This window comes from Protomyctophum parallelum, assembly GCF_964188405.1.
Source record: "Protomyctophum parallelum genome assembly, chromosome: 1".
Classification (NCBI taxonomy): domain Eukaryota; kingdom Metazoa; phylum Chordata; class Actinopteri; order Myctophiformes; family Myctophidae; genus Protomyctophum; species Protomyctophum parallelum.
In genome coordinates this window covers 64,556,818-64,572,237 of record NC_139697.1, presented here as the reverse complement: position 1 = coordinate 64,572,237, position 15,420 = coordinate 64,556,818, and the positions used below count along the sequence as shown (strand labels likewise).

General features: G+C 39.4%; 1 protein-coding gene across 1 annotated transcript in view; it reads right to left on the bottom strand.

The window, feature by feature from the left end:
- Nucleotides 1–8,648: 8,648 nt before the first annotated feature.
- gabra3 (gamma-aminobutyric acid type A receptor subunit alpha3) overlaps nucleotides 8,649–15,420 on the bottom strand; it is a 143,658-nt gene continuing 136,886 nt past the window's right edge. The window contains exons 11-12 of the mRNA XM_083771657.1: nucleotides 9,148–9,186; nucleotides 8,649–8,988 (exon numbers count right to left, since the gene is read on the bottom strand). Of these exons, the coding sequence (XP_083627783.1) occupies nucleotides 8,668–8,988; nucleotides 9,148–9,186 (360 nt within the window). The 3' untranslated portion in view covers nucleotides 8,649–8,667. The remainder of the gene's footprint in view (nucleotides 8,989–9,147; nucleotides 9,187–15,420) is intronic.

Below are 15,420 nucleotides of genomic sequence, written 5' to 3'. Positions count from 1 at the left end.
AAGGGATGAATAAAACATTTGTCAATATCCCCACAAACAAAATCTCCACAAAGATGAACACTTGCAAATAACAAAGGTTAAAAATAATGAAATAACAATTTATTTTTCGGACAGAAGAGATTTCCTTGCACTTTTGGCTTTAGCCATCATACAGTCAAAGGATATCGGTCTCCGGCTTCCTGGTCACTTATGTATGTGTGAGTTTCGTTTTGTTGTGTACCCTGTCAAAAACAGGATAGCAAAGATCAATAGTGCTATTTGCACAGGTTTAGTATCGCCTGGGGGGCATCCACTGAAATTGTCATGTTGATTTCAGAATTGTGCCGTTTTTAAATCCTACCAATAAAGCCTAATGACAATGCAGATCATTGAGCCTGAAGTGCCGTCAAAAGAACAAGCTTGATTTCCAGTCTCTTACATCAGCAGTTAATTCTCAAACCTTTTAATGGCAAGGACGACTTCACCCGCTTTTCAACCTATCTTCATATAATTGGTCCTCACTAATGTTTTCAGGAATAGAAAGCCTGTAGTTTCCAAGTTCACTTGGATTCCCATCGATGATGTCACTCGAAGACAGGTTTCTGAACTGCCAACAGCCCTCCTATGAGACACAGACTGAGTACATTTGTTCTTTTGCTATTAGTGAGGACCAATTATATGAAGATAGGTTGAAAAGTTGTCCTTTAAACTGGTTTTTATGCTATACTTTGCTGGGGACCCCCTGGAACCCGCTCAAGGACCCCTGGGGGTCCTCAGACCGCACTTTGAGAACTACTGTCTTACATCAAGCATTCATGCACATCTGGAGGCAAGTCAGTCAAGTGTCGTGAACCTATCCAACGTGAACATACCTTTGGTGAACATGGGAGCTGTTTGGAATTTGGGGTCCACTGACAACACATCACAATGGACTGTGGACACGGTACCCATTATTTACCTAACAATAGAATCTATATAAACCACTGGTGGACTCACTTCAATTAATTGTCCCTACACTACGCCAGTACAAATACAGGGCTAAAGACACGAAAGCCACAGTAGATGGCTTAATTTTCACCTGGGCTAAATCTGCACTTTTTTGACCACGTCATTGTGATGAAATTCTAAAATTTCTGGCTTTTTTTGTGCAATCAAAGCGGTGAAGCATATAAGCACAAAATATTAGCATAGTACAACCATAGAACTGGTAAGAAAAAAAGCACTGAAGGCATGAATGATAATTTTCCATTTATCATAGCAAGCACAAGCAAGCAAAAAACAACCTATCATGTCCCACACGTTTAATTAATTTAAAATATCTATATAATTTGATAGGATCCCCTTTTCTCTGTGCTGCTCTGTGCTGAGAACTTTTATTTATTTACGATAGCTTCAAGTATCATAGACTGAATAATATAAAGTATATGGTACACTAACACTTTGAGTGTGTTCAAATGGGAATCAAATTAATTTAATTAACACTCTGTGTACAGTATAGGCAGTCCATGCTCAAATGAAGTACCTTTATCTACCTTTATCTAGTTCTTTACACTAGACTAGCACCCTGTGAGAACTCATTGAATATTTATATAATTCAGGAAAATGTTCAGAAGAATACTTGAATGTATCAGCATACCTGACCAAAGGTTATGTGCAGTTCATTCATATCCATGCATGTGTTCATCAGTTTTTCAAATTGTTTGCAATTGTACGTATCACCAGTAGAATCTTACCACCAAGTCTCTTTAGACAGAGTTTTACCATCCCGTGACCTCTATCTGTTTAATAGTGACAGAGTACCCTAGGGCAATCATTTTTTATTCTCATTCCAAAAAGTACATGGCATGATGATAAACAATACCAACTGAGATGATGGTTAACTGGCAGAGCCCTATTAGATATTAAATCAGGAATCTCATGAAAGATCATTTATTTTACACATCTTTAGTTATATACTGACTTGTGGCGTGTGACCCTTTTCACCTCTATTACAGTGGTTCATTATATGCATTTGGATTGGATATTGTTTGTATGCAGCACTTTACAGAAATAATGCTACAAATCACAATAATGTTATGCACCTTCATTTGAAGTGTTAGAACAAACACTATACGTGGAGTGTTTGGCTCCCTCTTACAATACAGAATATACCCTCGCTTTGTATTGGTTCCATTTTCCTGTCACAGTGTAAACACACATCACAAACAAAATGACCTGCATGCACCAGAGTACAGCCCACACAACAGAGAATACCACAATGAAACAAAGGATGTATATGTCAATAAACCACCAAAAGGCATAGCAAATGACTACCAGAAGTTACGTTCTGCCAGTGTCATAGATTTCCACCGTGGCACTGTATTTTAAGTCAGACCTTGCAATCAGGGGAGCTTATTGGAGTTCAGGCCCCATGACAACAAATCACATGAATGCCCAATGTGAAAATCTATACATCTCTGTCAGTTTAGGGTCCCAGAATCCTTTCAGGCTTATTCCACCTCTGTTTGCAACGCCATGGCAAAGTAATAATACCTTGGTACAAGATCCTTTTAAACCCCACTGCCATTTCCTATATCTTATACAGTGAAGACATGAGTTTGGGACAGGGCTTTAGAGAGCACATCCTCAATATGGGACAAACCAAACCAAATTGCTCTTTTCAACTACAAAGGGGAACCTTCCATAACCTGAAAACTGCCAGCACCCGCGAAGTTATGTGATGCTTTTTTGTTTGTTTTCATTATGATCAGAACCACCCTTGATGGAAACATATTTTACCTCCTGAGCAGCTAGGGCCCAAATTAGGTTCTGAGCCATAACTTATGGAAACAAATCCAGAACCAAATTCCAGCACGGTTCACTTACGGTACTTCTTGTAGTCAAAAAGAGCTAAAAGACAACAACTATCAGAATCCACTGTCACCCTGTAGCTGTTTGTCAAGAAACAACACTGTGCTTCCCCAATGCTTTGTGACATAGAGAGAGAGAGAGAGAGAACAGCTTGTACAATGTCGCTTGCGGACAGCTGCTTATTCACAGTTAAAAGTTTTAAAAAGTGCACACATGGTACTGATCTAAAGTAGATTTGATGAGTATTATTTGTACATTAAAAAAACACAACACTCTGTTATAGAGCTGGATCTAAGAGCAGTACTTATCAAAGGTAAAAATAAACAACCTGACATATCAATATTCACAAAAGAACTAGCAGAATTGAATTCACAATATCTACAAATTCACAAGTATTAATAATCTGTGATTTGTCTATAGCTTTCTAACCATTGAGATTTGCAACAATGCTGCAGAGTTAATGTCTTATAAAACATATCAGCTTTAATGTTTTGAATAGCATAAATATATCCATATATTATTATAGTCCATATATATCATATACTATATGCACATATGATGACATGTTTCTGTTTTGTAGCTCTAAATAGAAATAAATCCTAACCCAATCCACTCGAATCTTGTTTATAAAAACCAAATTTTGTGAAGTACATCAAAACATCACACCTAATGCATACCCTAACATGATGTGTATGCATCCCATCTACATCAGCATCTCATCATGTGTTCTTCATTAATGGCTATCATGGCATTCCTAAAACGAATTATTCAAAGAAACGAAATTAATGTTCTTTTCCTTTTATTTTTTGCATCACTGCCTGTTTAGTTCATTATGGCCATTCTGGTCAGTTTTGAAGTAAGCAATGTGGATTAATGAGCTTCTACTGACAAAGGCAAACAAAAGTAATACTTTTGTGCGTTTGAAATGCCAAAGGTCATAACTATGATATGGGGATAAAAAACCAACCAAAAACTACTAAATTATAAAGTTCTGTAACTTCTATGCTGGCATTACCTAATGGTGGGGCATTTGACTTCCATCCACTGGTCAGTGCTCATGCAGTTACTGTTGTTGTGCTTTGTAGGGCAGTGTGGTCCAGCAGTAAAGGCAAGGCAGTCATGTATAATATTGTGGTTCTGGAAGTGTTCTTGTTTGACCATTACTTTTCATCCGATCAATAGTCCTTTGCACACATTAAATTCTATTAAAGTCTAATTTACACTTCATCATATGACTGCGTTACTCACCGAAAATAACAGACTTTCACAGAGCGCCGTGGTCATAATGACAAAGTATACATTAGCATTAACAATGCAACAGGGTCACTTTGTCAGCTCGTGTCAGAGCAAGAAAGTGCACCGTGTCCCCGTCAAGCAGCCCTGGACACGAGAATCTCCTGAAAGACTGTGCAGGAGGACAAAGGACTATAGCCTAACAGGACCATTGTGGGTCCACTTTGTTCTCAGAGTTAGAGAGCTGTAAGAATCCAATTTGGTTCCTAAATAGCACTAAATAGCTTGGGACCCTTTGGAACCCTCGTGTGGATGCCTGGGGGTCCCTGCGGACCCCACATTGATAACCAGTGAAGTAAAACCTTTTGGGTTTTAAAGTATAGGTTGCAATCATGACATGAAAGAGAAGGGTACTGATTCAAAGTTCATCATTCCATGTGCTTGTGTGCCATCTGGAGAAGGAAGCTGAAAGAATATTGAACAATACACAAAAAGGATTTTCATGTGTAATAAATATGTGAGGTAGGTATTGCAACATAGCGTTTTTATCTTCAAACACATACACAAATGTAAAGTCACCTGAGTATATCAATGCATGAAAAGGAATATCGTTTTATTTTGTGAATGTAATATTTTCTGTAATTCAGCCATTACATTGTATGTTTCAGTGGCTGGCTCCTAGAGGGTGAGACATTGAACAAGTGTTTAATATATTCAACTGTGCAAACACTGCCACCAAGTGGTTTAAATGATGAATTTAATCTAGATGTAATGACTTGCTGAATGTCATCTTCAATTACAACATGTGGATATGGTATGGGGACGGGCCATACCATACCTTATCGTAGGCTATGTACTTTCTTTGAAAATGTACATTTATATTCTGTAATTATTAATGCAAATTTGATCTTGTGAGGAATGATGAACTTCGACCCTTTTCTTGAATGAATTTACAGAAATGATTCTAAATTACCATGGCTACAGATATTTTATTCTACGTATAGTCCACAATAATTAGGGGGATACTCTATATGAGTATATATTTCTAAGACCAAAAACATCATATCTTCCCATGTGTCCAATGTATGAGAAATGTGCCATCTGATGTGGAATCTATCAAACACCAACTGACTCCATTTGAATAATTCTAGTGCTATAGACATATATTTCACTCTAAACTGGCACATTATTGTTTTGTCGTCAAACTGGAGATAATTTCATTTCACATTCTGTGTGTGTGTGTGTGTGTGTGTGTGTGTGTGTGTGTGTGTGTGTGTGTGTGTGTGTGTGTGTGTGTGTGTGTGTGCAATTAGGACTCGACAGAATGCAATGTCTTCAGTGTGATGAGTGTCTCCAAGATGACATAAAACTTGTTGTTGTGTATAGCCAAACACAATAACTCAGCATAAAACAACACAAAGAATATGTGCATATAATATCAACACCAAGCCCATTGCAGTGGCGTGACAATCTACTATAAAGTCACAATTGGAATGCAAATCGAAAGCATTAAGCCTGATTTATTATGGTTTGGTGACAAAAAATATATGTTATCCTTGTCGGCCGACATGTCACACAACACTGGAGCATAAATCAGGCTTTATCATAACAATGACACAAGCAAAGAAAAGCTTAACAAGTTTTACCTGACTCTACAGAAAAAACAGTCAAATTAAGAATGTGGACAGGCACCAGGGATGCAAAACCTTCATAGAAATATGTGTGAAAAGAAAAGCATGAGTGTTTCTGGCATGAGTTTAAGTATAAAACATATAGTAACAGATGTCATCCCATTCAAAGGAAACTTTGTAACTATAGAATGCCCTACCTCCCTCCATCTTTCCCTCTGTCTGGGGCCTGTGATGACAATGTTTTGGGGTTGTGCTTGAGTATAAAATGGCATGGGGCAATGGGGGAAAGGGATATAATTAAATATAATTATAGTCATTATAGTGCAATCAGAAAAGACAGGCTGTATGGAAACAACTTTGTGGACACTGAACACATCAGAAAGTAGTGTGGCATGTTGTCATAGGATGTTACAAGGTTATATCCTAATACTTTGCAACATGTCCACAACCCTGCCAGCTCAGCTCTGTGTCAGTAACATCACGCATACTGCAGTAATCGTGAACACTTTTTTTGTCATCCGATGTTCTGTGTAATCTGCAAAGTGTGCATGATTGTTAATTCCTTGTTTCAATTATGCTTGTATCACCAGCCAATCAAAGGATGCGTTTTTTAAATGTATGTCAGGTCTTTGCTGCTCCACCACAGTTGCTTTTTGAGTCCTTTGTGAGAGGATCACCGACATTGTGGCTACACACGTTGACAGTGAATTGTACATGGCAGTGAATTAAATGGCATGGCATACAGGATGAGATAGTATATCTGAAAGGTGGCAGACCTGAAGGGAGGCAGTGTCTCAGGAAAGAGACTTAAGACCTGTGTGCATTGGCCTCACAATCCAATACGCATGACATATGTAACGTTAAATTCTGTACGGATGTCCTAATCAAATCACCCAAAACTTAGCAACTTAGCATGCTCTTTAATCAACTATACATGTCTGATTTCAAGATGGTGCTGTATTAGGTTCTATATTTCTGGTGCACTCGTCAAGGGGGCTATAGACCGACACCATGGAATTATCTGAATGCATGCATTAACATTTTGGGGTATGCTGATCAATGTATATTTTGTGAAACATTGGCTATATATATATATATATATATGTATATATATATATATATATATATATATATATTAATTTATAATTAATTATTTTATTTTTTTGGATGACATTGTTGTCAATGAACAATTAGAGTATTTTGTATTTTGGCTGCTGTAAACCTACACAAAATATATGATCGGCCTAGTAGGTTGCAAGATGTAGAGTGAAAACACGATCTCTTGGCCGATAATAAACTATAATTGAACAATAGTAACATAGTAACAATACCAGTTTCTGTTTATCTCAGAGACATGCCACCATGACTATGAACATAAATGCAATCCGACATCATCCTTGATAATAAGAAGCCATCTATACTTCTTCATCTTCTGCACATGCAGAGGTCTGCTCAATTTCCACACTAATAGATAATTTCACACTCAGTGACCGTACTGGGGGCGACAGTGCCACATACCATATGGAACTACTGGTTACCAGTATGTGGTTGCATGTAATGTGCACACTGACATTTGTGTGTCTGTGTGCGTATACATGTGCACTAATTAATTTGTGTGCATTTGTTACTATCTATGTCAGTGTTCTTACATGCACACGCATGTAAAGAAAAATTAAAACAAAACAAAAGAATGTCTACATAGCAGGTGTGTATTCACAAAGGCACATTCCTTCTCTCTCATTGAACATACTCTTCCCGTTAAAACAATAAGAGTCACCGGACTGGAAAATGTACAGGCAGGCCTGTGGGACACAAAAGCAATTCCAGATGATATTGCGTTGGTTCTGCTGAGATGTAGCAGGACAAGCTGAAGGCCAGACACTGACGATTATTAATGATGTACCTATATGGAGCTACGCAAGGCTTAGCCGCTGGCTAAGAGAGGAACATACCGTCACGTAAACAGCACGCCGATGATTCTTCTGATAACTGACCTGATGCCTGACCATTGGATGGGGGGGGGGGGGGGGGGGGGGGGGGCATGACACCTTAATGACACTGAACCGTCAATATTTGTGAAACTGTCAAACTATAAACCATGGCTTTTTTTAGTCTTTGGCAGCTCAGTCAGCTGAATCCTCTTGCAACTCTGTGTGTGTGTGTGTGTGTGTGTGTGTGTGTGTGTGTGTGTGTGTGTGTGTGTGTGTGTGTGTGTGTGTGTGTGTGTGTGTGTGTGTGTGTGTGTGGGCATAAGCTCCATGGAAATCTGGGAAACATGATCCACAATCGACCTTCAATGTTTGCAAAACAATAAAACCGATGAATATTGTACCTTTTGATGGACACTTTCAGCCAATAGGCCTTAGACTGTTCTTAACTAACTAACTACACAAACCGAATCTGGTGTCCCTAAGTGTGTGTGTGTGTGTGTGTGTGTGTGTGTGTGTGTGTGTGTGTGTGTGTGTGTGTGTGTGTGTGTGTGTGTGTGTGTGCGTGCATGTGTGCGCGCGTGTGTGTGCACACGTGCATGCGTTTATTCACTCGTTCTGACTAGAGCAGTAGTCCTTATCGAAAAACGTGTCTAAACACACAGGAAAAAAACCATTTGACTACAATACTGAACAGCAAACAATCGAGATACAACAAAATACCTTTTGGCTATTGACAACAGGGAACAGGGCCAGAGCCCAGGTTTGGTATGGAGAGAGAAAGAGATGCTACACAAACACATTTTGATATGGAAAAATATTCACCCCCCAAGCTCCACTACTACTTGTGATTCTATGCTAAGATTTGCCTTCCATCTATACAGACGTGCAAGATATCAAATGTTAAAGAAAGTACCATATGCACAGACAAAACACACCCACCCACACACACTCGTGCAAAAACAGGATGTAATGAACTTGGCCTCTTGCAAACCCTCGCAAAACCGGCAAACGAAACCATCAACCCTTGCAGTTTTACTCCCAATTCAGTTCTGGATGTTGGACTTCATCATGACAGGCTTTCTGTTAATATATGTCACCCAGTAGACCAGGTTGAAGATAAAGAAGAGAACAGGGAAAATGATGCGAGATATCTTGTCCACTTTGCTGACACGGTTGTAGGACTTTTTGGCTTCGAAGTACGGGTCATCCAATCTGTGGAGGAAATCGTGTTGGCCAGAGGCTGCAGTGGCACTCTTGGAGATGGTGGTTAAGCCTTGATCTTTGGCTACATTGATGGCGTAGGTAGTTCCAACAATGTTGAATGTGTTGTTGGCTTTTTTGGACAATGTAGAGGACTCTCTTCTCTGAAAAGGACATGTATAAAGAAGAAAACAGAGTAAAGGGGCGTGAAGGCCGAAGCGTCATACTGAACAACACTTCCATTTGAACTCATAAAGAGGAAACAGAAGCAACACGAGACGCCACACGACACGACACATTGAGAGAACAAAACGAAGCCTAACCATATCTTTTATCCTGGCAATGTTACTCTGAAAGGGTTCCTGAAAAGAAAAGTAGAAAAAGGGAAAAGGGTTTACCAATGATATCAAAATTACTCCACTTGCACACTACAGTTAGCATTGTCTGCTAGGAAACAAGTACAATAATACAGTAGCATTTTGCACTGTTAACACCGGCAATCTGTAATACATCAGCATACGTAGGTTTCTAAATCTAAACAATTCAATGTTCTCTTTGTGAAAATAAATAAATAAATAAAAACTGGGGAATTCAGTGTGGAAAACTGGAACATTCTTATTCTAAATAATTAAGTATCGAGCTCATCTATGGAGATGTTCCAGATTGAGTTTGGTTGTTTGTGAACTAGCTGAGATAAAGGAGCAGATTTTTTTTTTTCTTAAAGCATTTGCATGAGCCCATCTCAAAAAAATTAAGACGTGCAGTAAATGTACTGTATGTCATGAGAAGAAATGCGCCTGTCGCATGATGTGAGGCTTACGAAACAAACACGGGATTAAAGGTTACACTTTCTATAGAACAGGGAAGATAATGTTGTAAGTCGTCAAATCCTTGTTATTCTATAAACGCACCATCTATATTTGTCACAGAACTAGTAAGTATAATAAGCAATATGATTCACTGTGTTCAGTGTTCATGGTTTCACACTCGAATATGGTCACACTTTCTCGCTACTTTCAAGCGTTGTTGAAGTCACTGTCCCTAATGTAGGTAATCTTCCAAAGATGAGTCACTCTCCTGTCTCCTCTCCAACGTGCTGTGTTGTTTGTCTCTTCCTGCATGCTGCTCACTGCCAGCAGTCCATGTCAGGGGTTCACAAACCATTTCAACTTGAGACTCAAAAGAGAAATTTGGTGTCTCCCCGGGACCCAATAACTTACAAAAAGTGAAAATTACGATCTACATGATCACAACGCATCGCTATGTGACAACTTGTGAGCTCATAGATCGTCTACTCTATTTCAATGTATTTAATTATTCTTTGAAAATATATGGATTTTCTTAATTTCTGAAATTATTTAGAAAATAATGTTTTGGGTCCCTCTCCATTGTTTGGGAAACACTGGTCTCTGGCCTTATGACTAAACATATGATGAAATATTGTGCACATGCAATGAGGATACATCAAACCAGCTTATTTGTCCAATGAGCAAATTAATCGTCATGTAAAAAGCAGCCTACAGGCTTGTGCTAATGTACTCTACCAGCAGCACCAGTCTGAGGCAGCTCAGGGTCTGCAGAACCTTCTTTGTGTGTATGTGTGTGTGTGAGTGTGTGTGTGTGTGTGTGTGTGTGTGTGTGTGTGTGTGTGTGTGTGTGTGTGTGTGTGTGTGTGTGTGTGTGTGTGTGTGTGTGTGTGTGTGAGATCATCCTGGAAACTGCAGGCTTATGCTGATGTTAAACCAGTGTCACCAGTTTGAATGTGCAAATACAATGTGTTTACTCTAGTATTTCACTAGAATATTCAGCACAGGTGAAAAAACATATCACCAGTGTACAGTGGAACATTTTACAGTGGCACATTTTCTTTTTTAGCATTAATGTCATACAATAGCTAAACGTCAATGTTAAGAGGTCTTAAAGCTACAACCCTGGACTTATTTTTATGAATACAATTACATTTTAACCAATCCATATGGTAGACTATGTTAATGCAATTTAATTAGACCACCGACCTGCAGTGGTTGGATGAGTTCTCCCTGAGGTAGAGTAGGAACAGAATTGTGAATCATCATGTTGTGAACAGGTTTTACCTGTTACTACACCTATGTGTTAACCTAGGTTTACATTACATGGGTAATTATACTTAAATAATGCCAATGTGTTACCATCTGTTGCACTGGTTGCTACTGCTTCTCGCTATCATGGCTAATAAGAGTTTCCCCTGCATGTTTTAGCATAATAACAACACACTGGGGTTTACTCTAGCTGGATTAAACAGCACACCTCCATTGTATCTTGGCTCACAGCCCTCATAGGCTTGATTGCAAGGCCAATCAAACCAGGCCCCCATTAGAACGCTATTATATATGGTAATTCTATGTATGTATGAAATGTTTTCCCCAGCTCACTTGTCACCCCCTCCTTGAGCCCCTCCCCCTTGGTTACTGTTGCTATGTATGTCAAGCATTCTTGTTTCGACAGAGCCAAGATGAAATGAGTGTCGGCAGCCTGTACACACACCATACTGAAATGGAGAAATACTGTGACAATGCAATAAGGCCACATGAAACCAGCTAGACCGAGTAATGGACTGAATAGCTGCAACTACTTTCTTAGCTAATATACTATCGATTACCTTATATCTAACAATCAAATAATCGAGAAGCATGTTTAATTTTTTTTAACACACTATACAAATCAATTAATCACTAGTGAAAATGGGCCCACAATAGGGATAGATTATTACTAGTAGATTATTTTGGTAAATAGTCAATTAATTAAGTTAAATTAACTCAACTGTTGCACCCCTTTAGATTTTCACATGGAGACAGTGTCACTCGCCGATCTATCTAAATCTGCTATTTTCAGCGAGCAACACCACAGTATGATGGAGTTTAAATTAAGCATAGTGCTACTTATGTCTCATACTGGTGTTATGTCAGCCCATAGACTCCTGTATGCAGGATAATGCAACAATCTGGCCGGCTGGAAAGGCGATGTCTTGCATGTATCTAACAAAAAAGTCTCTGGGCTGCAGTCAGGGACAAAGGATCTATTGCACGGCATCAGTACAGAAGCGGAGAATACTGGAGCCTGCACCAGACTCTTTCACTGGCTATCGATTCCTTCAAATCCACCTTCACTGGGAGCAAACCTCTATCACAGCAATGGATAGAGGAAGAAAATTAACACGTGTTTGTAGACCCTCATCACAGAGGAATGTGAACCTGTTAAATTAATCCCCCCCCCCCCTGCAGCAGCTTTGTTATTTGCCCACCAATGAAGGGCACACCCCACCCCCCCAACCCCAATTTAGTTGCATCAGCGGTTCTCAACTCCGGTGCTGATATGGTGGGTCCAATACTGCTGGTTGTAATTCTAGTCATAGACTAATTCAGACCTGGAATGCTGTGTGAATGTAATGACTTTCTGGTGAAATATAGGGAAGCAGCAGCTGTCTTGATCCTCAGACGGGAACAAAGTTGACATCCACTAATTGGAATTGGTGTTGTGTAATCTCCTCAATTCTCAACGTTTTTAATTTCAAGGACCCCAATCGGACATGCCTTGCCTACCATGGGCGGCACTATAACTAAGCTTCAGCATGGACAGGACTCACCTATCCAAATACTGTGATATGGAATTCACCATATTCACATGGCTGCCATTTTGCTCTTAAGTCATACTTTGGCATCCAAGTATGACAAATATCTTTCACGTATTTCACGTTCGTATTAGTCATAGTCTTATTGACAAGAGCTAAATAGTTCATCTTCTGTTTCTGACCACAAAAACTATTTACGTACTTGGTGCCTGCCAGTATGGCAAACTGATTGGAACTATTGGAAACTCACTGCCTGATGCAATAGAATAGATAATCAGGTTCAGATCTGAGTCTCTCTACCATGTGAGTCACGTGTTGAATTCAGATTTTTAATTCCGTGCAGTGTGAGCATGTTGGCATATAGGCCAATCTACGATCTAATGCGCTCTTTAAATAGCAGGGAAATTCTGTGCCGGGGGACTATGCTAGACTTAAGACAAGGTCAGAGCTGGTCTAAGGCGCAATCACTTTTTCCTCACTCCCTCTAGATAGCAAAACGCCAACAATTTCCCTGACCACACCTCATCCGCCCATGGATACACAGATGGGTGCAAGTACTTCGCTTACACTTTGTGGGCACTGGGCATGACAATGACAAGTATGTCGGTTGTAAACTGGTATGACACTTTCAGTCTGCGCCTTTCGGCTAGCCTGAGGCATGTTGCTGTGTTTAAGTAAGAATGTGTGTGTGTGTGTGTGTGTGTGTGTGTGTGTGTGTGTGTGTGTGTGTGTGTGTGTGTGTGGGCTCACTGTACGACTAGCTCACTGGGAGTGCTGCTGATGACTGAGCTCTCCACACACCTGAGCTGAACTGTGTCTCATTAGAACAGAGCATGTACTACTGACTACCTGTCAGACAGCATTAATTAAACATGCTTTTGGAAAAAAAGAGAAAGTCTAATCAAGGTAAATGCGGCCTCCTTCCACTCCTCTTTCTTTCTTCCCTCTGTTTTCTATCTCCTTTGTTTCCTCTTAAAGGCTGTCCACAGTACACGAAGAATGATGAACAATAATATGATTGAGTCTGACTATAACAATGTTGAAGTGAGCATGCATCCTCACTACTGAACGATAACATTCTGTAAATAGGATTAATATGACAATGAATGGATATTGGCTCTCAGTGTTTAGCCATCATTCACAAAATCACCATTAAAGTTGTGGTGTAACCATATTGGTGTGTGCAGCGCTAAAGTCTCCTTCAATGGCGGTTACCTTGAAAACAATGGCATACTTAAAAATGTACAGTATGACGAGTATGTTATCCGTCAGAGAGGGGGGGAAATATCTTGGTGCATACTACAATATTTATTTTAAAGCTTAAGCTACAGTACAATTTGTACATGTTAAGCTACATTTGCTGTCCATGGTGCTGAAGCTTAGTTAAAGGGATATTTCACTTTATTTCATCGTCTACTCAGGCTTATGTGAACACCCCCGTTTTTAAGTTGCTCCATTCAGTATTTGATATTAATTTGAGCTGCCCTTCTTATACAAACCCATTGTACTCCATTTTAATCATGATAGATTCATCGAAAACACCCATCCTTTTTTTTCTGGTGACTGATATTCTTCTTCTAACGTGAGGTGCCTGTGTTTTTTTAATAACCTTTTTCATTTATTTGTAATACATTTGACTCCTCACATATTAGCAGGGTAGTATGAGTCACCAGAAAAAAGGCATGTCCTATGAGTTATGCATCCTCCAGAATTTGGGTAATCCAAGAGTATGCACACCAAATGCGCTGCAACAAATCGAGTCCAATCTGGTGTGCTGTCTTCTTTAAAAGTTTTGCAGCCATGTTAATTATATTAAATTTACATACAGATTGGTTAAAATAATGTTTTATTCATTAAAATAAGTCCCAGATTGTAGATTTGAAAGTTAATCTTCAACCAAAGAAATACAAAAAGCCAAACAAGCAAATTTAAGGTTAAGGTTTAAAAGGTTATGTAGCTGGATTACATTTGTCATGCAGGCAGCAGTGCTCATCACATCCTCTGAAAGAAATAATTTCCAAAAGCTAGGTGGTTGTGAAATTGCCTAGTTCCCTTCCACCTTTTTTCATTCTGGTCAGACACACATGCCACATTTATTTCAGTGTCTGGGCCCTCCTCCTCCGGAGATAGTTGAGGTGAAAAGGTCTTTAAAGCATCCCGGGTGCACATTCACCTAGATCGTATGCCTCTGTGTGCACATTAATGGGGGCAAAGGAAGAATGAGGCTCTAAGAGGATGTATACCAGTGGAGTCTGTAAGATAAGTCCTGTTGGACTGTACTTGCTCAAAAGGGAATAGAGAAAACTGTTGATTTATGGTATTATGCTTCGTTTAGCATGTTGGGAACTTATATAGGATTGTCTACAACTTGATAGTGTGTTATTTAAGTTTAACTGTTATAACTCTCCTATAGTCTTGTGTTCCTACACCCCAGAAACCTTGCGTGCAGATAGAACTGGGCTCTGATGAGATCAGGAGCCCGGAGCTAATACAGTCATTATTTCTGTACAGCAACGGTGGTGGCTGAAACTGTGTCGCTGTAAACCAGGAGCCATTTTCTCACTGGGACTTAAAGCTAGTTTATACTTCATTGCACAAGCCTTTTGACAAGTGTCACTCAGCAAAAATGAGGTGGTTTCAAAAGTGTCACTAGTGTCAGTTGGAAATAGGCCTATGCCATTTTTGTTGAACACTTTTGTTGAAAGTGTCATGCGGCAAAGAATAAATTATAGCCTTAATCTTGGGGTGTGTATATATATTTTTCTCTCTTTCTCTTTTTGTCTTTATAATTGCGTTTACTTTTCAATGCAGCAAAGGTCCATTATTATTTCCCATTCTCTTAAGATAAAGGATAAAGCACCTAGGTTCACCTTGTTGCTTTCTAGAAGCTTCCACTAGTGAGGGCTGTGATGAGAGTTCCTTTGTGGCGTCTTTTCTTTTTTTGCATGCTCAGCTCCCCACACACATCTCCCCCACACCCCTAAGACCA